At 39.7% G+C, this 27,958-nt stretch overlaps 2 protein-coding genes and 1 long non-coding RNA gene across 10 annotated transcripts in view; 2 read left to right on the forward strand and 1 right to left on the reverse strand.

Moving 5' to 3' along the window:
- Positions 1 to 8,752, forward strand: LOC146458609 (uncharacterized). Its single transcript, XM_085090390.1, has 2 exons — positions 1 to 1,384; positions 5,068 to 8,752. Exon 1 carries the CDS (start codon positions 28 to 30, stop codon positions 1,381 to 1,383), a length of 1,356 nt encoding a protein of 451 aa, XP_084946516.1. The 5' UTR covers positions 1 to 27; the 3' UTR covers position 1,384; positions 5,068 to 8,752.
- Positions 1 to 27,958, forward strand: part of LOC146458607 (uncharacterized) — a 184,841-nt gene that overhangs the window by 45,402 nt on the left and 111,481 nt on the right. The gene's annotated exons all lie outside the window — the stretch shown is intronic.
- On the reverse strand, positions 7,892 to 27,280 carry LOC146458610 (protein mono-ADP-ribosyltransferase PARP14-like). 8 transcript variants are annotated; one of them, XM_085090382.1, is made up of 8 exons: positions 27,165 to 27,268; positions 22,534 to 22,573; positions 20,677 to 20,774; positions 16,343 to 16,914; positions 15,134 to 15,214; positions 12,801 to 14,148; positions 11,036 to 11,377; positions 7,892 to 9,444 (listed from the first exon to the last, which is right to left on the reverse strand). In XM_085090382.1, the coding sequence occupies exons 3-8, from the start codon at positions 20,678 to 20,680 to the stop codon at positions 9,155 to 9,157; spliced, it is 2,637 nt and encodes an 878-aa protein (XP_084946508.1). In that variant the 5' UTR covers positions 20,681 to 20,774; positions 22,534 to 22,573; positions 27,165 to 27,268; the 3' UTR covers positions 7,892 to 9,154. The 8 variants fall into 8 exon arrangements, with proteins under 8 accessions (XP_084946508.1, XP_084946509.1, XP_084946514.1 ...); XM_085090383.1 differs by lacking the exon at positions 27,165 to 27,268 and adding an exon at positions 22,729 to 23,063; XM_085090388.1 differs by lacking the exon at positions 27,165 to 27,268 and adding an exon at positions 18,347 to 18,404 and having other exon boundaries at positions 22,498 to 22,573.

Here is a 27,958-nt window from a genome sequence, read left to right on the forward strand (position 1 = left end):
GAATATTGCCTCCCGCTTTTCAACAAAATGGCGGTCGACAGTAGCAAAGATGCTGAATTTCATATCAGTATTACCAACTCTAACATTCCTGTGTTGGTTATTGGTAATGGAAACATCGTAAATAATTGCTGTCGACGACTTCATTATGATGAACATCCAACAGCTTCCCGATCGGTTCGAAAGACAGCTATTCAAGATGGCGATGGATCGCGCGAGCCGAAACGTAAGAAACAGACAAAAATTCAGGATACATTTCGGCAGCGAAAAGTCAGAGTGGAACCGAAACGAGTTAACAGCGAAAGTGAAGAAGATAATCTGGCGTTTACTGCACCAGAAATACTTCCACTATTTTCCGAGGAAGCCGAACGGAATATAGCAAAATCATTGAGCAAATCCTTATCAATTCTGACGAAGTTGCATCCTCTTCGAGACAGTGGTAACTGGGAAGAGTTTGATAGCGTCGCAGAAAGTATTTTACTGGAAAACCAAGACGACCTAAAGATCAAGATTTTAATAACGCTGGAGAAGAGCGTTGTGGCTAGCTACCACAACAATCTGGAGGAAGCCGAGGCAATGGTTCTCGAAGCGTTGCAAACTCTAAAGAAATCGAAAGTGATAGTGAATGCCAGTAATTATCACTTCCTCGTGGCTATGGCCCATCTCCACCTTACTGGATTTTATCGAAGACAAAACAAGCACGGAAACGCAGAAGAGAGTATTGGAATAGCACATCAGAATTCTCGGAATTCAGATTCGCGTTTTCTCGAGGCGTTAATTTACTACGAAATGGCCAGCAATTTGACAAAGTATATTTCGTCCATCTCGAACGGCACAGCTCGCGAACAACTTGTGGCTCGTGCAAAGAAATACATGAAACAATGTATCAGCTTATGCCTTGAGTTGGATGATGGCCGCGTTTACATCAGAAAGCATCACTTTGGTCTATTAAAGCTAGCTTTGATGGACCTCAACTGCCGCACCAGAGCTGCACGCCCGCAACACGTGAGCTCAAAATGCATCGAAGACGCTACGAACTGCCTGAAAACAGTTGAAGAAAAGTATGAGGCTGAAATGAGCGAAGGGCAACAGATACAGCTCTTAGTGGCTAAGTCAGACCTGAGTTACAGACAGCAAAATTTTCAGGAAGCAAAAGAAATCGGCATTCGTGCTTTGACCCTTGCAGAGCGCAGCGGATTTAAACTGGAAATTAGTGGTATCAAGGAGAGGCTAGAAGACATTTCCAGACTTTTGAGCGCAAAAGAAAGCATGACTATGGAGATTTCCTCATCCTGGGAAGAACATGCAGAGTCACTATCATCCAGTACATCGCCATCACAGAAGAACTCGCCATACTCTTCAGGCTGCGAGATGGAAGTAGTCTAAGGTAATGTATCAATATATTGCAAAAGTGATGTACATCTGGGCAAAATGCACCAGTCAGTTCAAAACTTCACATGCCCACCGCCCATTCCTGCCCAGGTATATAACTGTGATGATCATTAACTTATAAATTTAATTATATTTTTATCATTGTTAGGCAGTAATTTATTTTCACTATAGAGTAGACGCAAATTATTAAAGTCCGGTTTTTGTACATACCTTTGAAAACTCTGTAAAATTTGTGGAGACCCTAAATTTTGGTGAGCAAGTCGCTCATAAAAGTGATAATTTCCCCCTTGAACTTGTTGCAAGGATCAGGAACAATGTGTATTCCACTGGATAGAAAGTTGTCAACTGTTCAAATTCCCCACCCCATGCAGCGTGGTCAAGTTTTAACCCATCACCCATTCAACCCCTGGAAGGCTTATGACATTAGTTGGCCAACTCGTCATGCATTGAAAATGGTCAAATTCCTGGGGTATGCCCAATTTGGGGTAGGGGGGTAGGGTTGGGGATGTTCATGGTTTGAACTGCATGTAAAGAGGGTAGAAATTACTATTACGTATAGGCAATGTTTCGTGCAGCTTGTTTCAAAATTTATTACTAACACTCATTTTGAAATCATTGGGGATCCTTGCAATCTGATCAGCTCTAAACAGTGCGATTTATTCCCATATCGCACCATTTTTGCTCTAAATCGCATCCTTTTTTAAGCCCATCAAAATGGAAATGAAATAACAGAAATAAAATATCAATTTTGACAATAAAACCGTGTGATTTCACAATAGGTGTAATAAAATGGTAATTGAACTTTGTGTCATGCAATTTTAGTCTGAAATCATACTTGTGATTTCTAATTGCACTCACGCTGCACGCTCGTTCAATTTTGAAATTGCACATATGATTTCAGACCAAATTGCACTCCACTCAGTTCAATTACCCTTATAACATTTTGCTTATCCATAATACTTGCTTGAGATTTACAATAATATTTACAAGGCTAAAAAGTTAGGTGATGGATAGGTTTATTCGAACCCCTATAATCATTCTGAACCTGCCCGTCAACTATCTAAAATCCGACGCATTCTTTTAGTTGGCGAATACTTTGTACGGCCCAATCTTTTCACAAGTGCAGAATCATTGAAGGCTTAATGATCCAAGAATGGAGCCCCAGTTTGAACAAACGAGTCCATTCTTATGTAGCAAAACTGGTCCCATTGGGAATCACCTAGAGCATATAAAAATTAATATGCATGTAGCAGAAAGTCTTTTTACCCTGAGGATGACTTGGTTATTCGAAAAATGTTTGGCTTTTAATATCTTTTTAACTTTATAGCCTTGTCAATAGTATATTTGTAAAATTTTGCTTAGTGAAACATTCTCTGTGATGAGTTCTTTGAGCTAGTTTGGTCATTCATACTTCCCCCCAACCACACTGCTTTGTCAGAACTACATAGACATACAACTTAATAAGCTAAAATTAATTTGTAAAGTTTGGTTATTCATACAGACCCCCCCAACCCCACTGCTTTGTCAGAACTAAAATTAATAAGCTGATTAATACTGAGTCCACCCTCACAGTGGACCAACACTGCATACATGTAGCAGGGCTTCTGATAATGGGCGATTCCAGAAAATATCCATACCATACCACGGACGGCTTTTACGATTTCCGAAGGGGAGGGGGGGGGGGGGGTCACGATTATGGAATTCTGAGGGCATGGGGGGTATTTAGGATTGGATATCCGAAGGCACTGGTGAATTCCACAGGAGGGATTTCTGGAGTAGAAAGTGTAGAGTGAGTTCCTTGAAAACGCTATTGTAGTGGACTTTTGTAGTTCGTAAATAAAATTATCCACGAAACTATGACCGCGGAAGCAGAAGACAAGCATCGATAGATCATTATACATTTCATGTACACTACATGAAGCATATGGGTTGAGAACACTTTTCGTGCACCCTACATGATCTATAAAAGGACGCAACAAGACTCGACGGTATATTTGATCGCTGAAAGATTTTAACTGTCTGAATTTGAGCTATTCTGCTTTGTAAACGTCAAAACAGCACAAGAAAACAAAGAGGAGTAAAACTGCCATAAATGGTGTTTATTATTATAGCCAAATTCGGACTTAAAAAGAAGTTTTCACAGCGTGGCCACTAGTGGTAGGTTTTTCTTGTCGCTGAAGAGTAAAGCTTGTCGCCTAGTGCCGCTAGATCACAGCCCTGAGGAGGCATAAATTCATGTTCGTTTGTTCATATAGGCGTTTCTAAAGTCGAAAACGTACTTCCCAGAAAAACCGGAAATTCTGAAGGGGAGGGGGGGTTCAAGATTATGGAATTCTGAGGGCATGGGGGGGGGGGGGTAACGCATTTTGGAATTTCCAAAAGCAAGGGGGGGTTAAAACATGGAAGCCGTCCGTTGTTGGGAATGGATATTTTCTGGAATTGCCCAATTCACGGGGAAAAAAGTCAAATTTTGCGGGATTTTTGGAGACAAATTCGATTTCACGGGAATTTCCGGGGCAAATTTCGCCAAAAAACAAAGAATAAAGCTAAGAAGAAAATTTCCAGAAAAAAAGATATATTGGAAGGATGTCAAATTCAGGGCAAGAAAGAAAACACAAAAGTTCATCCAACGCAGTTCCAAAGGCAATTGTACTTGTTTCGAGCTACAAGAAAAACATAAGCTTTACCGAAACGCTCGGCCGGTTAACCTCCTTTTTCAGCTGCAATTTAGAGCCGAACACAGCAACGCAATAAATTTCTTTTCTCTCCTTGCTCTCTTGTGTTGCTTTGCAGTTTACAAGGCAAAATTGTTCATAATCGAAGGTTCAAATCCATTTGTGAAGTCAAAACATTGTTGGGCTTTGATCGCGTCCTGCACGTACGATTAAACATGTGCCTGCATTACTACAGACAGCAGTTTCCTTTCCCACTCCGTATGGTGTCACCAAAAAGTCTTCTAATTTCTTGTGCCCAGTTTTTCGCAACATTAATCTAAGAACGCCTGGTAGGTATGGTACGTTATGTTTACTCGTGGCGGTGACGAAATTTCAAGATAAATTTGCAATTTTATGGAAAGTAAACAGCCCCAGTAGCCAAGATAAGTCTCAAATATGTCGTACCGACATGTATTTGGTACGATTTTTAATGAATTTCGCGGTATTACGCATGTTTTTGTGAATTTCGCGGGATTTCGCGGATATACCTGAATTTCGCAGCTCCGCGACTGCACGAAATATCAGAAGCCCTGATGTAGTAACCTGTTGAATGGGTTGCTTTTCCTTTGAGCTTACCGTCAAGTAGTTCAGATAACACAGGGCTGAAATATCCTTGCTTCCTGGCGTTATTCAGGATGCGTTTTTGTCTGAGAATCCAAAAACGGATTTGTGATCTCAGATCGTTAGGATCATGGTGCATCAAAGGAACCAATGATTCATCGGTTCCTTTCATGCACCGTGATCCAAATAATTTGAGATGACAAATCCCTTTTTGGATTCTCCAAAAAAAAATGCACCCTCAGTCTAATTCTTCTACAAAAGATAATTTTAATACACCTTTAAAAGCTCAGAGGTATAAGGGAACAGCAAACCACTATGAATCACAGAAATGGTTTAAGTCATATTTGGATAACCACCGGCAGAAATGCTTTATTAATAGTGCCCTGGTAATTTTGCCTCTTAGATACGGTGTACCTGAAGGGACAATTTTAGGTCCTTTGTTGTTTATGGTCTATGTCAACGATTTAGCAAATTGTCTGTCAAGTTTGCAGCCTTGAATATACGTGGATGATACCGATCTGACATGTGTGAACTGTGAAGATGAAGCTTTAAATCAGGACCTTGAGTTATGATGGTAATTGAACTGAGTTGAGTGCAATTTGGTCTGAAATCATACGTGTGATTTTAAAATCAATGAGCCTGTAGTGTGAGTTCAATTTGAAATCACATCTTTTTTGATTTCATCTTGTTAAACAGTAACTGAGGAGACCTAATTCATATAAGCTTCATAGTTTCGTTTAGGTCTCCTTGCCATTGTTAAATCTATTTCTATTTTTTTTTTTTGGTTTTCATTATATTTGTGGTGTGGCAAAAAATAAAAAAAGATGGAAACTTATAAAGATGGAAACATCACAAGTATGATTACAGAACAGAATTGCACCACACAAAGTTCAATTACCACTTTATTACACCCATTTTGAAATCACAATTTTTTGTCAACATTGATATTAATATACAGCTGTACATGTATGTATCCACTTCTGGAAACCCAGTTTTTAAAAAGCCAGTTTTTATAAAAGGATGTGATTTAGAACAAAAAAAAAGTGCAAATTGTGAGAAAATCACACTGTTGAGAGCCAATCAGATTGCAAGGTTCACCAGTGGTTTCAAAATGGGTGTAATAAATTTAAGTAGCTAATTACAAATAGCTTGTCTCAGATAGTAATACTGAATACTACAAACAGAATTTATGCTAACTCTAATGCTTACCCTAAATGGTGTTCCTATTAAACACGTCGCCACTGCAAATTCGTAGACATTTATATTAAAGAAAACCTTTCTTGGAGCACTCACATTGATCACTTATCAAAGAAAATATGCATATCCTCTGATATCATCTGGAGCCATCAAACAAATTTCTAAATCTGTCTTTTCGTCCCTCCCAAATTACCGCAGTTTATTTTTAATGTCTGTTCATCCACACTTCAAGTATTCTGAGTGCTGCGTGAGGCAGCTGTGGTTTAACATTTTCGAATAAATAATGTTATTACAGAAGCTAAAAAACCACACCAAGTTGTAACCTTTACCACTTTAGAACAGCTTACCCTCAGAATCACAAAATGACTTTTGTGGTCAGCTATACTCATGCAGTCTTTTTAGCGATAAATAAATAAATTATTATTATTATTATTATTATTATTATTATTGCATGCCTCTAAACACAGCATTTATGTATAAAGAGTACTTTTTTACTTTTTAAGGTAGTTTGTTAATCTTAGAGAAAGAGTTTATAGATAGAAAATGTATATTATTATAAGGGTAGTTCATAAATGTCTATTCCACATTCTTTGCGGGAGCAGGGATGGTGCAGTGGCGAGAGCACTCACCTCCCACCAATGCAGCTTATGTTCGATTCTCGGACTCACGATATTATGTGGGTTGAGTTTGTTCTGGTTCATGTCCTTGCTCTGAGAGGTTTTTCTCCGGGTATTCTGGATTTCCCCTCTCCTCAAAAAGCACCATTTCCAAATTCCAGTTCAGTCTGGATTATTGTCAAGCACCTTATCATGAGCCTTGGCTTTGGAGATTGTGCAAGCACTCCTAATGTTATTGACATTAAACTACTTTGTTTCTATAGGCTTGAAGATTTGAATCATCAGCTTAACCTAATTATTATATGGGTTACCTAAATTATTTTGTGTTTATCACTTATTAAAAAAACATGTTTTATTGTTACGTTCACATTTTTAGCTGAGTCATTTTGGTAAGATCGTATTTTAAGTTGACTGAGTGACAAGAATGCAATTGAGGTGTTATGGGCAAGATGGGCATGAGAGTGTTTTCTGCCTTAAAATTGAAATTGCTCCAAATAAGCTCTATTTTGTCAGAGAAACTGGTGGTCATTAAAAGAAAATTGCATAATTATTTAATTTCTGAGCAAAATGCTATATAGACGAGAAATAGCTGATCACTTTTCTAGAAAACGCAAGCGATTTACACAGAAGATGTGCATGTGCCAATGCTCAACTTTAATAATTCTTTTGTATGTGAGACTGAGCCAAGTCAAGCAAAGCATTGGTAACTGTTAATCAGTTAAGGGTCCATATCCTCTTTTGTGTAGGTCGCTTGCATTTCCTATAAAAAGTTACAGGCTTAATTTATTGTTTACAAATTGAATATACCAACCTTGTTCCCACAGCCCTTTCTCTTCCTCTCTTAACAAAGGACCCTGGTTACAGCTGGTCATGTGACCATACTCATGACACAAAAGGAAGAGAAATGCACATCGAGCAACAGGCCATTTCCCAGTTGCTTTGAACCTCACTATAAAAGCGAGGCTTAGTGTAAAACTTTCCATATGAAAATTAGTTTTGTGTGCATATGAATGAAAACTAATAATTTTCATAACAAAAACTTTGCACTTAGCCTCGCTTTCATAATGAGGTTCAAAGCAACTCGGAAAAGGTCTATTTGGCACCTTTTCTTACAGCAGAAAGATCCTCACAGTTATTTACGCAAACCTACGCAACTTTAGCAGTTGTGAACAGAAAGCCTGAAAAAAATTCAGGCTCGAACGGGATTTCTTTTCACAACTGCTTAAGTTGGGTAAAATAAAGCAGCTCAAAATTGATGGGCTTGGTGAACAAAAGAAAACATCTTTAAGTGAAAATGTACTTTGAATTGCTCCAAATTGCATTTTCGCGTTTTTGCATTTTGCAAAACCTAAAGCCTATGAATGTCAGGAGCCATACAAATTAAATTAGAAGCAGATTGAACATGAGAAGAAGTCTGTTGTGACATATCTTTTATTAATTTATTCTTATCCATTTAGTACAATAAACCTTCAAGAGTGTAAAATCAACAAACTACAACAAGAACTAATGATTGAGGAAATAGAAAACCATCCCCCCCTCCCCCTACAATGTCCTTGGAAATTTTGAGAGGTGGAGTGAGGGTAGCCAAATTGGAATACAAAAACCTCAGTGGGGAGGGGGTTGGGTATTTTCTGGCACAAACACATAACATCTTACAGTAAAAATGTTATTAAAATTTTCTGTCAACTTTGTGCGAGCTGTCATTAGAAACAACAGCCGAAAAGTTTCGTTACTATTGAGTCCAAGTCATGTGACCAATAAGTCAAAGCCAATTATTCACAGGAGTTTTGCTGGTGTCTGATCACAACTGTCATAAACGAAGCGCTCTTTAAATGAAGTACTTGCCCTAGTTATATTGTTTGTTTGTTGTTGTTGTTTTGTTTTTCAAGATATAACGACATTCCATTTCCTACACGATAGGTAAAATTAAATTCTAAAGAACCATGACCAAATGCAACACTGTTACATTTTTTATTTTCCTGTAAAAAATTTGATAAGTATCCCCATTGCTCCCACCCCAAGCAACCTTCGTTTCTTTTATTTTATTTGGTTGTAAGCCTAGTCCTACACAGCTATATTTGAGTTTCCACAAGCTTTTGGCTCTTTTTTAAATAATCAAATATAAGGGATTGACCGAAGCTTTGACTGAAGGATGCGTGCACCGTGACCAGTGCATTTCTCACACCCAGGAGAGCAATTCTCCCTAGGAATCTTAGGAAAAAAACAGGCCTTGAGAAACCTTTACGACATAAGTAAGCGAGAGAGAGAGAAAAACCAAAAGAAGGAAAAATGGACGGAGAGAGAGAGAGAGAGGGAAGGAAGGAAGAAAGAAAAAAAAGACAGAGATATAGAGAAACAAAGAAAGGAAGGAAGGAACAAAGAAAAATTCACCGTCTTGTCTTCACGTTATGCATAGAACAGTGAATTTGATAATTCTGCGATGGAATGGCAAAAACAGGTAAGAAGATGTGTAACCGCAAGTACAGTAGCCTTCTTAGTATTGCAATTGCCTATTGCTGTAGTCGCTGTCCTTTTGCTTATAGCCAGTCCATAGGGACCCTCTCTCCTCAAAACAAATGGAGAATGGGTCGTTGTGCACGGCGTAAGTTGCACAAGGGTCTTGATGAAACGTGAAGTAACCTGTAGCTCCACGATGGCATTGTCATCTAAAAGTTGTTATCGATCACATTTAAAAGTAATCAAATATTCGGGATAGCACTGAAAATCACGGAATACAACGAATACTCTCGGATTGCTCACGTTGTCCACAACAGAATCAAACAGGACCTCGGGTGCATCAGGGTGTAGTGGCGGAGGTACTCTAAGTCCTTTGCTTCCCTGCGCAAAGAACCCCACCACAACACGGGCCAAGTACATGCGCCTTACGCCGCTACTGTCCTGAACCGCATAGTTCATAGAGTACGAGGCAGTTGATGCAAAATATACGCCATTTCCGTACATTGCTCCTGCGAAAGAGAATTTTTACCAACTCAAAATTTATCAAATCAAGAAAAGTTTGAAAATATACACAACTCTAATCTGAGTAGACCGCAAACGTCACAGACCCGATAGACACACATTACCTAGCTGCTAGCAGAGCATTTCTTTCTGGCAATTCTTTTAGCATGTACGAAGTCGGTCGCGTCTCTAGTATTTCCCGCAGTCGGCTTGTTTACTTCTCAGGGAAGTAAAACGCAATGTTTTGCTCATTAAATTCTTTTGACGTTCTCGTTCCCGTCGTAGCTGCGTAAGGACCCTAATTTTAAGTACATACGAACGTAAATTTAACTAACTTTACGCACGAAAATAAATTTAAAGACGATGTGTGTCCCGCCTGCGTAAACATAAAGTTCAACAGCGATAGAATTTTTACGTTTTCACAAGTCGTTTACAATGTTTTATAGTTACGTTCGAAAAGACAGTTAAATTTACGCCCTTACGCTCATGTAAAGTTTACTCAACAGCGGAAATCCATCTCAGGATGTTCACTTAAAGTCTTTTACGTTTAAAAACGCATTCGCTTTAATCGTCTACACTTGGAACTGCGAACAACGATGAAAACGAGCCTTTGTAAAACACTTTCGAAGGTGGACGACCTTTGAAGATTACATCGTCTCTAGAGTGAAAGGGGTAAAACTTGGACAAACAAAAAGGGAGATTTTTTGAAAACGCCGGTGACGTTTGCGATCAATTTAAGGTACGTGTAGCTGATGGGCAAAATTGTTACCAATAATATGAACGAAAGTGCATTAATGTGAGCATGTGATAACGACAACTTACGAAGCTATGTTGAAGGAAAAACAAGCCGTAATTGTATACAAGTTTTCAACGATTTTCGAATGGCACAACGGTAAGACTTGAAAACGTTGGCCGTTACTCATGTACCGATACTAAGCATCTTTCAACCAGTAACGGTTCAGTCACTTGTACAGTAACTTTGAAATAAAAGAAAATAAAAGACGTTACTGTTTACTAAAATAGCTGACAGAGAGCCAGTCCCTTATAAGGCATTGCGATAGAGCCGTTTTCAAAGTAATTACTCTAAGCAATCACAAGTTCACACAAATAATACAATGAGCGAATCAGAATTGAAGGCAAATTCATGTAACCGACGCTAAGCCAATCTCGTACCCAGAGTCCTCAGGCTCTTTGGCCAGCGGTTGGTCGCCAGGAGAGACTCTAGGGAACTGGAATTTTATTACCGCAGGATTTCTGCGGTAAAACAATGCAAACTGTTAAGGAGCAACCAATCAAAAAAAAATTTTTTTTTCGAATTCTCCGGTTTCGAATTCTCCGGAGTCTCTCTTGGCGCCCACCCGCTGACCAAAAAGCCTGATGACTTTGGGTACGAGATCGACGCTAAGCGCGGGAAAAACGTGTGCGAGCAAGTCACGCTTGGTTTTGGTTTTTGCTTCTCATTGGTTGAGAAAATTGGCGCGGAGAAATTACCTTCGACACTTAACTAAAAACCGCTCATAACAAATAGTTGCTCCCGCCGTAAGTGACTTTCACCATGGCAGTTGATTTCAAACAAAGCATGCCAGTTATGCAACTTACCGTTCAATCCACAAAAGTTCCTATTGAAACCCTGTAGGTTGATGGCCCTCACATTACAGCCCTTGGTTCCATGAAAGAGTTGCCGTTCGTTTTGATTATTAAAACCAGACCTGCAGTTGCTTCTCTCAACTTCTTGCCTGTAGGTTGAATACTGCTTGTAAAGGCACAGATTTTGCACTCTCTCGATACTTATAATGTTACCCCAGCCTCCTGTACTGTAAAACATATGGGATACACGTTGGTATTCTCCTTCTGAGGCTAATAGGTTAACCATGAGCACAGGAATGGGGCCACCGTCCGGAAAGCATGGCTGGGGTGACCAGCAATCAGGGGTGATAGTACCTGGGAGAAAACAAACATGGATGAACGTCAGTTCGGTAAAGATGTACAAATACTGGATCTCTTCACCCAAGAATGACTGAATTGGTTTGACCCCTTACAGTCAACCTACCTTACGTCACGTGTGACCGGTATTTTTTAAAGTTGAAAGAAGTTTTGAAATTTACCTGTCAGTTGTGAATATCGCCAGCGAGATTTCAGAGTTCCCGTAAAAATTACCTAGTTTATTGACAATACAAGGCTTTGAATTATTCTTTACATTACCGCATTAAGTATTTCAAAAATATCAATTGTTTCCCGCGTATTTTGATTTTTTTTGTCAGTTAATGCGTCTTGTCTTTTTCGGAAAGATTTCCAGAGAAATGTTCAAGGTTCCATTCAAATGCCGGACATTACAAATGTTCATTACATTCTCCGAAATACCGTCATGCGTGACGTAGGTTGACTGTAACTATGACTTCCGCATGCGCCGCAAGTCACCCTTTCGTAGCCTTGTGAGCCCACAATACTTTGGCCCGCTGTATACAGCTGTTTCGATAAAGGTTGCCTAAAAAAGCGTAAAAGCGTACGCGACAATGCCAAAAGGCCTAGGTAGTCTGGGACGGAAATACCCAATAAATTTCAATAAACGCTCAGAATCCATATTGGCGGGCATTATGGATTCTGAGCGTTTATTGAAATTTATTGGGTATCTCCCAGAATACCTTTCGGCATTGTCGCGTACGCTTTTACACTTTTTTTGGACAACCTTTGTCGAAACAGCTGTTTGCAAGTGAACATGGTGGAAACCGTGCTAGGGTCCCGTTGCTCGAAATTCCCGCTAACTTACCGGGCCCGATGAGTATATTTTTAAATGCTTTTTCGCCGATTACAGGCATTTTAACATTTAGCATTCAAAGCTAATAAAAATTGACTTCTGTTGAGAAACATTTATCGCCAAAGACACTTTTCGGGCCCGGCAAGTTCTCGGCACCTTCGAGGAACGGACCTTAGGAGCCGTACGAGAGACAAGAGACAAGACCGAGGGATATTTAACAATTATCCTGCGAAATCGCGCGGAGTATCGCCTGATACTTAGCCGACGAGGCCGTAGGCCGAATTGGCTAAGATATTCGTTGACCAGTTTACACGAAAAACTACCACTAATAGAAAACGGATTTGAAAAATACTTTTTGGGCCTGAAAACACTTCGAATTTAATACTCGGGAGGCTTACACTCAAAATTCTCCATGACAATCTAATCCGCTCCTTGTTCGATTATAAGGCCATTGTTCTCTCGAAGAAAAGTTACTTACCGTTAAAGTCCCCATGTGAGGCCCTATTTGAGTTCTAAATTTGTAGTAGATTCGGAATCCGGGAGCGACAGGTTTTTAAGCGTCACCATCGTTAAACAAAGTTAATTTTTTTACTTGTTTTATTTACATACCTGTCTCCGCTGCGAATCTGCGACTCAGACGAAGAGGCGGGTTACTGCTCCGGCTCGAGAACACTGTCATGGAATTGAAATCCACTTTGTACTCGCAGTCCTTGACAAACAAACTAACTTCGTTGCATTTCCTGTTACACGCGTCCTCCAAAGTGGCGCTTATCTTCTCGCTAATACCAATCTCTTTGTCAAGGATGACGTAATGCCAGCGCACGTACTGAGCCAGAAGCTTGCGTCTTTCGTTGTCACCTTGGTCCTCCGCAAGCCGTGAAATATGTTGCCAAATGTGATCGACCACAAGGGAGACGTCTTTCGAATTTCCGCGCACAGTGATGGCGTTGTTGTGAGCTTCGATTGTAAGCTCGACGTCGTGCAGAGATGCAGCGTCACTAAGCGACCCCCAGCATTTTTGGCTAACCTGTGGCACCATCTTGTGCGTTACCCTGTGAACTGAACAGTGTTTGGCAAAAACGGTCCGCATTCCATTTATAGTGTTCATAATGCTCTTTCTATCCTTGCCGTACACACGAAATTGCGTCGGTGTGGCTGGGGGACTCTTTGAGCTCCGTTTGCCCGTTACTGTGTAGTCCACCCCAAGTTGCGGATACAACGCCGGGAGACATTTAAAATCGTCCTGCCGCAGAACGGAGCTTGAAAGAGGAGCATACTCCTCAAGTGTCACAATAGGAACAAACTCTTTCTTTATTTCCTGGGAAAAAGTCCACAACATGCTCTCCAGGAAAAGCACAATTCTGATTTCGCGAAGGGACTGAGGAGGGCGCTCTAGAAAACTCAAAATTCCCCCAGAGAGCACTCGAGCCGAGTCTTCCAGAGACAAACGCATGCTCCCGGCGCCTATAGCCGGCAGGGCAATGGAAACAAGTCCCTTAGCGTCCGCCAACTGAAGGCCCTTTTTTACGCCCAGTTGTAAGTCAAGGATCTGAGGTTGGCCCGGGTATGTGATCACGTGAACAATGTGCTTGCAAGGAAGGCTCCCTGAGCCGGTCATAACAGCTTCGCCTGGAAGTTGAGCACCGCTTTCATTTAAGATCCGTTTGCACTCATTTTTAAGCGACGGACCGGCCGCGTGCGCGATTTGCACATTCAGCTGACCTCCTTTCATAAGATTAAGACTGTCTACGTTAATAATCAGAATAGCGTCTGTCGCTTGCTTTGTTAAATCACCAACGCAGACATGAATGTGAGTGTTTTTGATCCATGTAGTTTCCCAAGAGTTCACTTGTTCCTGTATCGCTGGTTCCACAGTATTTAGTAGAGTGTTGTCTGGAGTTTTCTCTTCCCAGCTAACGGGAGGAATTTCCTCATTCACAAGCAACGAAGGTTTACCCTGGAATAAAGTAAACAGACAACGTTAAACTCTGCCTATTCGAATTCGCTACCAAATAGTGGGTTTTCAGTTCTACTTAATTATTTTTCTTTTATTTAGCTTCGCCATGTACAACACAAACAAGAATAATGGACATTTAAATAACAAAACACAAGGGAGACCAAATAATGAAAGAGGAGCCGCTAAAGCGATGTCTAATTACAGTGCTCCCCTTACTTACACTGTAAAGTTTGATTACGAGGGTGTCAAAGCGGGAAACTACATTGTTATGGTGGCTAAAAGATCAAAAGCTATTTTCATTTACAAGGATAAAAAATATCGGCAAATAATGTTCACCGCTATTTTTTTCTTACAGTCTGATTGGTGTAAATTAATCACGTGACAGTGATAGCGTTCATCTGCGGAGAGCCACTGTTTGCACAATATTTTATACTCACTTTATTGCAGACACTTTGAGTTAGTGTCCTTAATAGCGAGAGTCCGTAATAGCGGGAATTTATTTCAGTCAAACGTCTGAAACGTCTGTAATTTATTTTTGCCGGGGATTTAGTTGCTGTCCGTATAATCGGGGTGTCCGCAAGGCGTATAGGCTAATATACCAGTTTTAACAACATTAAATTGCCTCTTGATAATTAAATTGCCTCTTGATAATCAAGAGGCAGGAGAAGTCGAAGTCAAATTTAAAGGACTAAAATCTTTTGGGAGAATCTTTTACTGATTAGCAATTAAATTCTAATCAAAGTTCACGTTATTAACCCAGGATTAAGCTTAATCGAGCTTTGAACAACTGGGCCCAGGTCGATAGTCCCGATACAGAAAAACTCTTGTTTTCTGTTGTTCACCACCAAATATTCTTGCGCGCATAAGTCACTGAGACTGGCATTTCGAATTTGCAGCTCACCAATTTGACCCTTAAGGCCAAAGGTTGAAATGAAAAACACGAAGGAAGAACGTACAGGATAAAAATCTCTAGAGCTGTACTCACCTGTTGTTTCAAACCTTCAATTACTTCTTCAACATCAGCCAAAGACAGAGGTTCCTCTCTACGCACAACATTCCACTTCTCCTTTAAAGCAAACAGGTAAAATAAGTCACATAATTACAAGTCCTTAGCGTTCCAATACCTATTATTGCGTATATAGCTAAGCTGGTCCGCGCTGAAAAGGAGCATTGAGCATTTGCTCCTTGTGCGGTCCGAATTTTTCTACACGGACCGCTAAGATGGACCGCTTGCGTTAAAATGTACGTTTGAAAGGAGCAAAGTGTATCAGTTCCCCAGAGTCTCTCCTGGCGACTAACCGAGGGCCAAAAAGCCTGAGGACTCTGGGTACGAGATTGTATTTGACAGACTCCCACAGAGAGACACCACAACACCCTGTTCGTTTTGTCGAATCTTTCCTCCAGTTATTCACAGTCAATGTCCCACTTTCAGCCTCGTGCCCAGAATCTTTTCGGTTGTGAGAGAGGAATTGTCCCGAAAGAATACACCCTGAAATGGCGGCAATTGAGGACCTCTTTCCTCTCCACACGTTTGGATACAGACAATTCCGTGGGACGAAGTTGCGCAGATATTGCATCACGTGACATGTTACACCAATGGTGCACAGGATAAATAGTTTACGCTCAGGGTCTGCCTTAGCAGGGCCCAGTCCACCCCTTTGCTTATTTTATTTTAGAGGAACTGGGCCCGGTTGTTCAAAACCCGATTAAAGCAGATCCACGATTAAAAGATAAGCAAGGTTATCAGCTCGCTCGTTTAAAATATTTTTAAAGTCTAATTTTAAGCTAATGGTAGGGAAAAGTCAAAGTCAAAGATGAGGGACAAAATCTTTTTTACAAAAATCTTTATTGTTTAGTAATTAAACTTGAATCAAAGTTCTCGTTAATACAAGATTAACTTAATCGGGCTTTGAACAACTAGAACCTGTTTTTCACGAATGGGTGCCTTGGGCATTAAAATTCGATAGATTACATTTGTCATGAAACTCCTTCAGGTTTGCAGCAAAACGGCGACAAAGTCGTGACACGCTTGATAAAATAATGTAATGTAAAACTCAACTGCAATGGGAACATGAACTGCACCCGTCCGATAAAACCTTTGACGCGCTTATGCGATTTTATAAGCCAATAATTAGATCTTTTATTACGGGGATTCTGCGATACCATACACTAGGTTAAAGTGGGACAAACTAACCTCTGAATGTTGATTCAATTTGTTAACAACTTCCTCCAAATCACGCAAAGGGCTGGGTTGAAAATCATCACTCAAAACAACAAGCGGAATTTCAGAGATCGTCTCTACGGAGCAGGAGTGTTTTCGCTCCAGAGACGGTAGCACATCCTTTCCAATTCCTTCCACAAAAAATTTGTGAAGTCCTGGCTGGTTCAAGCGCACTGTTGCCACGGTGACATGACTAACAACCTCCGCAAAGAGCGCTTGAACGCTGCTGAGTTTCGCTTGCGCTTTGCAGTCTGAGGTGTCGTGTAACTTTCCTCCGTCTCCTAGCCTGGCCACAATTCTCCTCAAATGTTTGAGTCTCTTCTTAAAGGGCGGAAAGTCACGTGGTCCGTACTGTATCAGGTATTCTAGAAGAGCGCTTTTCCTGTTGTCAATGTGCCAGAACATGTCCGAGGCCGGCCGCCAGTCTATGCTGAACACTTCCTCCAGTATTTCGTCTGGACAGAGAGAAACAGGCTCGCAGTCTAAGTCAATCACTTCCATCTCGGATTCTGTTAGAGTCTGGTCCAGGGAAGCCAATCCCCATTCTGCATTGAAAAGAGTACTGATGAGAATTTTGATCTTGATCTTGGAAAAGCAAAGTGTATGTATTCAGTTTGTCACGGTGAGCAAGGCGAGCAGCCTTGAAATATGAATGATATCCTGTACAAAGATCCATCACCATTATTTGAAACCTTTAGGCATCACAGGCAAAAAAAAACTGACAACAGGGACCTTAACCCTTTAAGCCCTAACAGTGATCAGCATCAAATTTCTCCTTGTAATATCAATGCTTATTCAACCTCTGAGGTCACGAGAATTAAGGATATGATCACCCAAGGTAAATTTTCTGGATATTTTAATAACTTCTCCTCACTACTTTTATAAGAAAAGTATAGGGGCAAGATAGGAGAATTTATTCAATGATATTAGAGGTTAAAGGGGGTTAAGAGCATCAGTAAACAATACTTCAAGGACAGTGCCTACTAATACCGAAGTATTTTTGTGTGGTTTATGACTACGCGGGGAAAGCATATCTTAGCAAAAGTTATTGAAATCCAAAAAGAAAATTGGGGGTAGCTACGCGATTTTTGAGAGATAATTAAGCAACAATTATTCTAAAAAAAAAAAAAACAGTAAAATACAAAGCAATGAATGGCTTTTTTTTTCAATTGAAGCTTTATTATCTCTGAAAAATGCATGGTTACCCCAAATTTTCTTTTGGGATACCAAGAGAGCACTTGCTAAGTTCTGCTTTCTCCGCATCGTTTTAAACCGCGCAAAAATATCCCTGTGTTAGTAGGCACCACCCATAGGAACCCGAGTATCTCGAGTTGCACAGAACGTATGCGTAGTAACAAAAGTAGGCATCGTCCTTAATAAGAAAAACACTGGCTCTGTTTGTGCGTTACACACGTCAATACATTTTCTTCGCCGTCTTCTATGATTCGCACCCTATATGAGTAATAAATTATTATTATTATTATTATTATTATTATTATTATTATTATTATTATTAATATTATTATTAATATTATTATTATTATTAATATTATTATTATTATTATTATTATTATTATTATTCTGCAACACAACACAACTGGTAACAACTAAACCGACCAAATTCAAGGTTTTATAGAGAACGTGAACTTCCCCTTGTTTTTCTGAATTCAGTTGAAAGCCGCCCCTGCGAATTCCGCACCCGGGTGGTTCGGCCGCAGTACGCAAATTAACTAAGTTGGAATTGTTTCAACGGACAACGCGGATTTAATTTTGGTGTTACGTCGTCATCACTGCTCAGTAAGGTCGCTAAAACCGGAAAGTATAAAGTTCAAACGCGGATAAATGCATTGAGGATAGTCATAAAAACGGAGAGTAAACGCGAGATTCAATAGTCACAAAACCTGAATTTCATCGTCGTTGAAATAATCACAATCCCATGCACTAAATTCAAAGCAGAACAACTCTTTGTCAACACACCAGTAACCTTTCAACTTTCCCCCAAGGCGTCAGCTCTCCGACTTCACCCGTCTGTGCTCTGATTGATGGTGGAAATTAACCAAATAACACGCCAGAAATTTAACTGTAATTGCAAAAACAAACTTTTTTAGGGAACCCCCACAGCAAATGTCCTTGCCGAAACGGCAGCCATCTTGAATCATTCAGACGTGGTCCGTGCTATTCAGCAAGCACGAGAAAGTGAACTAGAGCAGAGAAATCACGAGACGTGGGTCGCCAGAGAAAGTTTGGACATATTTTTCATAAATTCTGACCGCGCCAAGAATAACAAAGAAACTGTTGACTGTCTGCCACTTACAGGGGGTCAAGGAAATATATTTCAAGATAATTGAAAAGCAAGTAATACGGCACGCTAGGGCATTCGTCTGTGCCTGTACTGCCCTATGGTTGAGTATTTAAATAAATGCTGGCTTTTTTAAAGCTTAACCTACCATGGTTAACTAAAAGTCAGACCACCATACACTTGCGCGCAAGATAAAAACTACCACAGGAAAGTATTAGCTTTCATTTGAATGGTCACAGTTTAAGATTTCGCCTACAGTCGGAAGTTCAACCGCATAATAAACAGTGCCATGTTTTAAGTGTTCTTAACATCTTGAGATGGATAAGTTACTCAATTGAATTTACAGACCATAGTTATATGTAATATGATAAACTTTGCTACAAAATAAACAGTACCACATGAAAGTGTTCTTGATGTTAAAAACAGCTCGTATGGGAGATTTCATGAGAAGAACACCGACTGAAAGCTCTCCGATGAGCTCCAGATAGTTTTCTTCGTCGTACCTTGGGATTTGATACATTGACTCAAAAGTCACAACAACTTTGTACAGCATAACAAACAATTTCACAGAAAAGTACTGCTCAATAGCTTTCATGCGCAACGTCACACTTTACGATTTCATTCACAAACTTAAGAAAGTACTGCTCAGTAAGTTTCGTTTCCATGCTCACTTATTCACACTGAGTAGTCGCACGTTAGGATTTCCTCCACGACTCGAAAGTTAGAAACGTAAATTAATTTCTTAAATAAACGCCTTGCAAAGGATGACAATCGGTACGACAGGCAACCTCATTCCCAGTCTCTCCTCTTCTTGTCCCAGGGAGCGAGAGACGTAAAGAGGAGAGACCCTGGGAACGAGGTTGGACAACAGGAAATATTGATTTTCACCTCTACAGGGAGCTTATTCCTGCACTTACATCTGCACGTGTACCGTCTTTAACATGTCACGGAACATTTTTCACTGCCCCTCCCACATAATGTCAATGTGGATATTTTTGGTGCGAGTCACAACACCAAAAACCGGGTTTTAGCAATTTTCTAAGTAACATATTTTCCGCCTTTGTTTGCCGCTTTTCCAACTCCTCGCTAGAATTAATGTTGGATCCTCCGCAGACAACAACGCATTAAAATTCACCGTTGAATTTTAGCCAACATTGAAACAGGGGAAGGGAGGGAACTGAAGGCAAGATAAAATGAGGCAACTTTCCCAAAAGAATTGACGAGGATTGCAGTTCCTTCGTGCGTGCAGACAGCTAAGGATTCTATTCACAGATTGAATGAGACATGAAGCATATATAAACACCACAGAAATTATTCAATTTCCTTTTCAGAAATGCTATTGATGGTATGGAGAACTGAGCACTGTGAATAGGATTTTAATAGTTATGAGTCTTTGACTAGGGCACTTAAGCTTTAGAAATATGAACACTTTACGATAATGTAGAATATAAACGAAGGCAACATTTGAAGATAAATTGAAATGGAACCAGTTCAATCAAGACAAAGGCGTAAATTCGGCTTTTTTCAATTATTTTTGAGATATTTGTTTTTGCCATAATTATTGAGACATTAGCCAAATCCTAAAATAAATAAGATTACCAATATGCGTAGGTTGGTGGCGCAAATCAGCGATTTCTAAAAACGATCATTTTCATCCAGCAGGAATGCGCTCACACGAGGAAATCGATTTTATTTATAGCTTAATGTATTCAAAGAACGACTTCGCTTCGTGCCTCTAAAACAATGAATACTAAAGAAAACAGGAAATTCGCAACACAAAGACTGGAATTCAACTGTCTCGACTTCGAACTTTCTTGAAAATGATTAATCAAGGCCTTTTTCGAACACGTACTGTAGCTGTAGTTGAGAAACTGCAATTCTACATAATTCCCTGAAGTTTACAGTAGTTATTTGAATTGCTATGAATAGCAATTCAAAGGCCAGAGTACATTCTATACACGATACAAGACGGTAATTGTATTCAAAACTCGGAAAGATTCCAACTTACTCATTTTCTCCACAAATCCTTCATTACTTCAGACTTTCCAAAGTTCCCTTGCCGGCACTCAAATTCACGCATTTCGGCGACTAAACCCACGGAGAAGCCTAGAAAGGGACGCAAAAAATGAAGATAAGTCGTTTTCCTTTCGGAAAACATATCGACTGGACCCGTGTCATCGGCTGAAAGCCAGCTGTGGTCTGTTCTCGTGACAGTTTATCACGCAACAGATATTTCGTCAGTCATGCATGGTGGTGGGATTTGAATAATTTAGCTTCAGAACATAAAGCTATATAGCCAGAACGCTTTGGCCTTACCAGACAAAAATAAAAATTCAACTTTTTCCCAGAAATTCTCCGCAAGCAGTTGCGCTTTGAACCCTCGGTGTTCAACACAGTTCAACAGCATACAGCCGAGCGTGTTTGGCAAATGACATCACATCACGCCAGAAACTTCGTAACATTCAGAAACAACTTTGAATTCCATCAAAACAATCGTACAAGGAAGTTTGGATGAGTGTCAAGAGCATGTGGTGTCATGTACGTGCTTCGTTCAAATAAGCTCAGGATTATGTATTTACGGAAAAATTTCTCGGAAATTAAAGAAAAAGAAGAAGGCAGTTTTTCCGGTACATTATTGCCTTGCCCACCCCCAGATTGGAATATTTGTTAACGAGCACGCGTGACTTACAGCACAAGTCTAAAAAATTCGCGTGCCATTAAAATTTGTTATGGTTCAAGTTTCGCGGAAAATGAAAACGGCGAAAATTCATCCACAGGACGGAAACACTAAGTATTTATAAAGCGTCTTACTCGCTTGCAGCCTTAACAAATGCTGTAGTAACATTTGACCAATATTTACTGTTGCTCACTCACTCATAGATTCAATGTGTTCACCCGACCGCGATCAAAATTTTTCTTGTATAGCGAGTTTTCTATTTTTCTTTTTTCAGTTTGTGTCTGGTTATCATTTAATATACATGTAGGGAGAATTCAACCAGCGCAATTTTCCGCAAAAAAATTTAAAACACGTTATTACGTTGCGAAAGTATCTACATTGAAGTGATTTCACAATCCGTTGGCATTAAATGCACTCATGACAAGCATAGTTTCAAAACTTCCTTCATATCACAGGAACACCAACGGTTATCTGTTTGCCTCACAAATTCGGATCATCTTCTGCAAAAAGGCACTTCAAAATTTCGTAACGCTGGAAAACTTTTTCCTTTCGTTTTCGAAGAGGGGCAAATTTGCGAAAAACAGGTCAGCTAGCAATTTTCGCCAAGTCAACAACTGCTAGTAAATTTCCGTTTAAGCTTACACAAATACGCCCTTAAAAGGGCACAAATCGATCTGGAAACAGAGGAGACAATATTTGAAGTATTTTGCTTGACTGTTCCTCGTTGTCCAGAATATTGCCCTTGATATCGGTGAAATACACTCATTTTATATCCATGTAAGAATATTGCTTTTCCGGCCCAGGCCAGGCTCAATATTCTTATTTTTCTGCCGATGTTAGGCTGAAAATATTCTTGTGTACGACATTACATGTACCGTTCATCGAACTGTCATTAGCACTGATCGAACATGTGGCTAGTGTAGGTTTTTATCGTTTTATTGGCTAGTTTTGCCGTTTAGAGAAAGGAGGAATTTTATACGGCTTAGTTAAAAACATATAATTGTATTGTATTTACAAATTTTCAAAACAAAAATTCTATTTTTCCAAAATCTTAGCCTCGGGTTTATTCTTAAAATATTCTTAAAATTTCGCAAATTTCAGCCTAGATATTCTTATAAAAATAAATCACTTGACCATACATGAACAGTTTACATTATAACCTTGATATTCGTTTAAATGATGCCTTACCAGCAAACGTTTGCAGATCAACGACAAGATGCCGAAATACCTGAAATGAAGATGAAAATACTAGAGGTTATTGCGAATACTGTCAACGGAACGCAACCTTGCGCAGTTCTAATACTGAGTGTATGTTTTAACAAATATACATGTAAGAGAATCGAATGTTACATTAATGTCTTTCTGCGGACGAAACTTTCTTACCTTACAACTGGTTAATATAGCAGTGCGATAAGCTTCGTATTGTCTCGACCAAAACTACCTTTAACATTTTTAAAAACATGATTTAAAACGAAAAATATTTGTTCAAGATGAGTATGCATAGTCGGCTGCCTACGATTCTCAGCTTAGCTAGCTCATGACACACCACGCAGAGGTCACGGTCAAGTAAGCTGCTTAATCAGTATTACGATGCATTTTCTAATCATTGTTTTTGCACGATGCGTCTTTCTTTCAAAAGTCATGATATGCGGTTCCACCTTTTGACCCAATGGATAGCTAGTCAAAGAACTGCACACTCCCAGATTGTTGTTTATAGACCTCGTCGCGGTATTTTGAGCATCATGCACTGAAGCGTTACCGCAACCATTCAAGCAGAACATTCTGGCTTGCAATTTTCATTGTCTGGGAAGTTCGGAATCGGCGCGCGCGCACGAAGTGAGGGGAGCCCTCGCTTCGCGCGCGCGCCCTATTCCCGGGTTGACCTTTTCCCATGATTCTCTTGGTTTTAGGTTTTGACTTCGCCGATGATATCATGAAGTGTGACCCATTGATCAAAAGAAAGCTATCGAAACTTGAGCGTCAAGTTGAATTAATGTGCCATTCCATTAAACAGCTGTACATTAATTTGGGAGAGAGTATATGTATGTACCCCTCCCCCAATACATGTAAGCCATATGAGCTCCTCTCCTCCCCGCCAACCCTTCTAATAATACATGATGTAAACCCCTCTCCTGATTATAACTACCCCCAACACATGTAAGCCATATAAGCCCCTCTTTCAAATATACATGCAAGCCCCCCCCCCACCCCACTTATCCTTCCAACAATACATATGAACCCTCTCTCCCAAATACTAACCTATGTAAGGGTTATAAACTGCTTCAACGTGTCAGCGTAGTGTTTCAAGCTATTCTCGTCAAAATCGAGCAATTTTGAAATGCAAAACATCTCACTAGTACACTGCAAATCCCCCTCCCACCCTCATCCTCTGACATGCAACTCCATGGCTTCTACTCATCCCAATTAATAAACCCAGCAGTAGTTTTTCCCACTGTGTAAAAGTGCACATGAATCCACATCAGAAGTTGAAACATAGGGCATTGGTATCTTTTCTAGGAATTTAAAGACCCTCTAAAATCTCTGTAAGAGGCCTGCTCAGGCCCTTCGGGGACAGTTTCTTGAGCAAGCTCTGTTTAATACCAGTGATATTAAATATTAATATTATTTATCTTTTCCCATGGCTCAATAATATTTACAGCCTAACAACTTCGCACGGTCAAAAACAACATGCGAACGAGCTTGAGACACCCTCAGACAGGTATCTTCTCTTTCCATTTTGCCTGAATTAAATCTCTGCTAAATTGAACCACATTCGAACCTTTTCGAGCCTTTCAACAAGGCTCTTTTCTCCCCAAAATAAAAACATATGGGTCGGTTATTAAAAGACAGTTTAGATGGTGTTTAACAAAACCACGTAAGCCATTTTCAATTTTGCCAACAGTCATATCTAAACATTGTCTGCTGCTGACGGTAACAAGAAGGCTTGCATCCCAGACTAGAAAACTACATGTATACCATCTACTTAAAATAAACCACATAAACAGATTTGGAGTGCACAATGATTGTCTTAAACCATGACCTAAGTAAGATTCTGTTTAAATAATTAACTGGCCTTATAAATCAGTACAATTGGATTTCACATTCATGTTACTTATTGGACAGTGAGCTTCAAGGGGCTGCCAGTGTATTACCTAGACTAGTAGAAAAAAGATTTTTTTTCCCCATCATGGATGATTTATGCTTATTACCTAATTTAGGTTCACGTAGAGAGCCATTAAATCTGTTTCAGGAATCTCATGTCCCTCAAAGTGTAATTTATTTGGCTCTATATCCTATTTCCACTGTTTAAACTGTCCAGTACTTCTTAATTCTTTCGATTTACTGCATCAAAAAGGTTTGTTTTCTTTCTGAAAACGGCATATTAGAGTCTTTAAAATTTGCACATCATTGGCTCCCATTCTGACTGATTGAATCTCTCACTGGACAAATGCCTTCCTTTCTAGGCCCCACCATAACACCTACATGTATATACCTGTACCTGTACATGCACTGAGGTACACTGTACGTAATGGATTGATTGAACAACTGGAACAAAAGAGGACAAAAATATTCCTTGTACAGGGAGGGGGAAGAGGATGTATTAATAATCCAGGTTGAAAGAATAAATTAATTAAAAGAAATAACAATTTGTGACCGTGATAAATTAAAAAGATAGGAATGACTGAAGCCTTAATGCGGTCACTTAGGATAATTTAATGCCAATTAAGGATAACTTGTCTCTCACTAGAGGTAATCGCTCAAGAGTCAGGTGGTCACTTACAAGAGGTCATGTCCTGGGGGGGGGGGGGGGGGGCAGACTCCTGAGTGATGGGGTGACTGTCAGAAATTTTGATAAAAGGTATCAAAATTCTGTTTTGTAGGCATATTCCGAACAATTTTTTACCCTTAAGAGGAAGTCGCGAATGAGACAAAAATCAAAATTACAGTTTTCTGACATTTACTTCCTCTCATATTTTTCAGCTCAGTATCCTAAAAGGTACCACCATACACGCACTACTTCTGACAGAAGTCATCTTAGATTTTAATTAGCACCCTAAGGGTAGCAAAAATGAATTTTAACCCCTAAAAGGTACGACAATCACTCCCGTCACTTTTCTATGGGAGTCTTCCCGGAGGTCAGGTGGTTGCTGGAAGAGGTGCTAATTCTCAATTGACAAGTTTTTATTGACAACAATCATGGTGTCTCAGGTTGACCACTTGTGAGGGTTTAAGGTTAAGCTCACTGTCTGTAAAATTGGGAACTACACTGTAATATTGGAACCATGACAAATACAACTTATTGCCAATGAAGAATGCAAAGTTCCATTCAAATTTCAAGCACTCAATGCTAGGGCAAGATGAGTCATGAAGCTAAACCTCCATACCCCTCTTGCCAAATAAGCAGATAGAAATTAATGTCAATCAATTAATAATTGAATAAATTGAGGGCCATTCATTGACAAGTAATACTACCCTTTGAGCAAATACCAAAAATGACCTACATTCAAAGGTTGCAACAGAAGTCAAAACCCAGTGGTTTACAATCTTAAGAAAATTTCACCTCAATTCATTCATTTTTGTGCAGTAACACTGTACAAAATTGTACACGGTAATTACATCCTTACCTAACAATTTTGACCTGTCCAAATTAAAACCCAAAAAAGGTCACAGAAGCATTTTACCAGATACTGGAACTAGCTGTCACTATGTTAGCTGTAACAATACAAGCAACTTTGCTGATCAGTGAAACAGCGCAAAATGTTAACTAGTGAACTTGATTAGAAAACAAGTCTCACTTTAAGAACAATAATTGGCACAAGGGCAAACAACCTTTTCATTAAATAGTATGCCATTGTTCACTTAAGTGCAATGATCCCAAATGCTAAGTAAATTATTTACTTCTGCCACAAAATATAAAACTTCCTTTTCGGCTGACCACGTTGCAATCAACAATCAGGTCAGCCCAGCTTCAACACCAGAATTACACCATCACTTCTCCCTTAGCCTGTTGGGATTGTGGCACAGATCAGCAACAACACACGAAAACTCACAGGAAATAGGAATATGCTGACAATGCAGCGCAGAAGTGATAGTAAAACCTTGGGGTTGCTATGACAACTCCAATTTAAATTTTTTTTGCCCCTGCATGCCCACATTCTGTTTTTACGTGGGCATGCTTGCAGGGGCAAAAAAAGAAAGTAGTTATTTATGCAACTTTAAAACAACAACCTTATAATTCGTTGAAATTTCGATACTCTGTTTAAAACACTGAAATTTTATGAGATCTTGAGTTAAATTTACACAACTCCCGGACGGAACTGTACGTACGTACCAGTTTATCCTAGTTAACAGAAAATGAACCGAACTAGTGCTACATGCTTAATAAGCATAAAAATTAGGGGGTTTTCAATAACTTAAATTCAAGCCGTGTTTGAAAACGTTGCCTTTTTAAGTCCTAAAAGCATTGTACTCCTGGGTATTTCATTCCCGACTTTAAAGGCGCTCGCAACTGTTACTTTTAGCTGAGTTAGCAAATTTAGGCAAGCTACGGCGGTATACTGTGATCTTATTCTCTTGCTCGGTAGCTAAGAAAGGAAAATGCAACGACAACCTGCTGAAAAACTGACTAAATACGGTACATTCCCAAATGTGACCAAACATGTCTGCTTCATCCTACTACTCAGTAACTTTATATGCACAGTATGCGGAATATTGATCGAGATATTAGAGCTAAGCTTGTCGAGTGCTCCTTCAGTACAGTGAATACCGTATAAATCTTTCCTGAGCAAGCTTCAGTAAGAGGGTAAAAATGCCCTTACCTTAGTAATCGGTCCGAGAGCTTTATATTTTTGTGTCTGGCGGTCCTTTCAGATATGTCGAGTCATGCAATGTAAACATTCTTGCGGGGAAACTACCGTTGAAAACCACTTTTGCACTGTCACGTGATTTTCAATAACAACCTATCGTTACGTCACTGGCACGCGGCCAGGAACGTGGACTCAAGCGCTGGGAGCCTAATGCGGTTTTCATGGACAAAATGCAATTTACGATTGGTCTAGAGAGTGTACAGTTTCAAAACTTGTCCTCTTGAGGAAAAGTGACCTCAAGCTGCTCACATTTCCTAGATCTTTTGGCAATGAAAACCTTTGTTTTTTCACTTTAAGCGGTATATTTTTAGTATAAACACAAAACTTTGTGTCCCGGAAAATTTGTTCTTATTCACTTGGTACGAATATCCTTTGCTGCATGTTTCATATATATTTTTTTAAACTCACGTTCTTGGACGCGTGCCAGTGACGTTATTTATATTCAGCTCTGTCGTGTAATACGTATTAAAATAATCACTAGTTAGGCATATGATAAGTTTCACCGGAAAGTTCCATTGCTGACCATTTAAGGTAGTCGATCGCTAAATCGTTTTTTCCTTTCTCTAAAAACTGCACTCCTTGCTTTTGAATGCATTAAAAGCTGCATATAAAAATATTAGAAATGTCCCCAGGAAAAAAGTCCTTCTTTTTTCCCTATTTCAGTAGGTGAATTGCTGACTGCGATGTTGGGGATGAAAAGAAAATAGAGACTGATCCCTGCTCATGTGACTACAAGTAGGATGCCT

The sequence above is a fragment of the Pavona decussata genome, unplaced genomic scaffold (assembly GCF_977016875.1).
Source record: "Pavona decussata unplaced genomic scaffold, jaPavDecu1.1 SCAFFOLD_232, whole genome shotgun sequence".
NCBI classification, from domain to species: domain Eukaryota; kingdom Metazoa; phylum Cnidaria; class Anthozoa; order Scleractinia; family Agariciidae; genus Pavona; species Pavona decussata.

Coding starts and splice junctions, on each gene's coding strand:
- LOC146458609 (XM_085090390.1), top strand. CDS start 28: ATGGCGGTCGACAGTAGCAAAGATGCTGAATTTCATATCAGTATTACC.
- LOC146458610 (XM_085090385.1), bottom strand. Junction 14,149..15,133: donor TTGAAGGTTTGAAACAACAG/GTGAGTACAGCT, acceptor ACTTTATTCCAG/GGTAAACCTTCGTTGCTTGT. Junction 9,445..11,035: donor GAACTTTTGTGGATTGAACG/GTAAGTTGCATA, acceptor TCTCTTTCGCAG/GAGCAATGTACGGAAATGGC.